Raw genomic sequence first — 1,006 nt, 5'->3', positions numbered from 1 at the left:
GATCCGCCCTGGATCCTCCGTTGGATGACATAGATTGCCATAAATTGCTTGAGAAGCATCCACATTGCTTAAAACATTTCCTCCATAATGTAATAAATGCTGGTACATTTATTCAGTGATTGTTTTGCATGAGTATAATTTTATTCAACCCGATTTTTTTATCTCACTAAATCTATGGTGTGTTGTAAAGTCCCATTTCATTATGTACCGTAAATAAGTAGTTTTTGATATATTTTCATCCTTGCGTTTATTATCATACGTGTTTATAATTTTAAGAAAAAAATATAATTTTATGTTCAGTGATCCCACGTCCGTGCTTGGAGGTGTTCGGTTGCCGCCTGACACGGAGATTATCAAATATACTTCGTCTCTCGCTGGTCCTAAGGTAAATTATATCTAATTGCACTGTAATTATGACTAAAATAGAACAAATAGATGATTACACTTGTGTTGAATACTAGATGAGTATTTTAGGACCTGTCCCACCACTGGCTGATAGAGGCTCAGATAGCTTAAAAGGGACATCATTGTCAGATAGAATACCAAAATCCGATACTTCTATCACATATTTCATTCCTTGGATTGTTATCTGACAATTTACAAGAATTGTGAGACAGGCCCTTAATGTTTGAATAATTTCAGGTGCCTCCTGGTACGACGAATCGTGGTCGTAAGAAGACGATATCGCTGGACCCGCCGCAAGTGTCGGTGCATCCCTCCGCCGGCGACCGCTCCACGCCGCTGCCCAGCAAACGGCCCAAAGTTGTAAGTTTTGCTTTTCACTCATCTTACTAACATTATAAATGCGAATGTTTAGATGGTTGGATAGATGTTTGTTAGTGATTGTAGCCTAAACGGCTGTAGGAATCTCGATGAAATTTGGCAGAAATATAGAGGATAGAGTAGAACACATAAGCTACTCACTTTTGTTTTTTCTAATTACAAGCGGACGGAGTCGCGGGCGAAACCTAGTTTCCTATAAAATGTGACGTAGGCTGTGGAATCC

The 1,006-nt window shown here is 39.2% G+C and overlaps 1 protein-coding gene across 1 annotated transcript in view; it reads left to right on the top strand.

Annotated features, from left to right (window-relative positions):
- LOC106101797 overlaps window positions 1–1,006 on the top strand; it is a 56,574-nt gene that overhangs the window by 31,864 nt on the left and 23,704 nt on the right. Inside the window, exons 11-12 of the mRNA XM_013281132.1 lie at window positions 301–385; window positions 643–769. Coding sequence (XP_013136586.1) covers window positions 301–385; window positions 643–769 — 212 coding nt within the window. The remainder of the gene's footprint in view (window positions 1–300; window positions 386–642; window positions 770–1,006) is intronic.

The sequence above is a fragment of the Papilio polytes genome, unplaced genomic scaffold (assembly GCF_000836215.1).
Source record: "Papilio polytes unplaced genomic scaffold, Ppol_1.0 DF823935.1, whole genome shotgun sequence".
In the NCBI taxonomy this organism is placed as follows: Eukaryota; Metazoa; Arthropoda; class Insecta; order Lepidoptera; family Papilionidae; genus Papilio; species Papilio polytes.
Note: the sequence above shows the minus strand (reverse complement) of the source record. Positions and strands in the feature narration are given on the sequence as shown.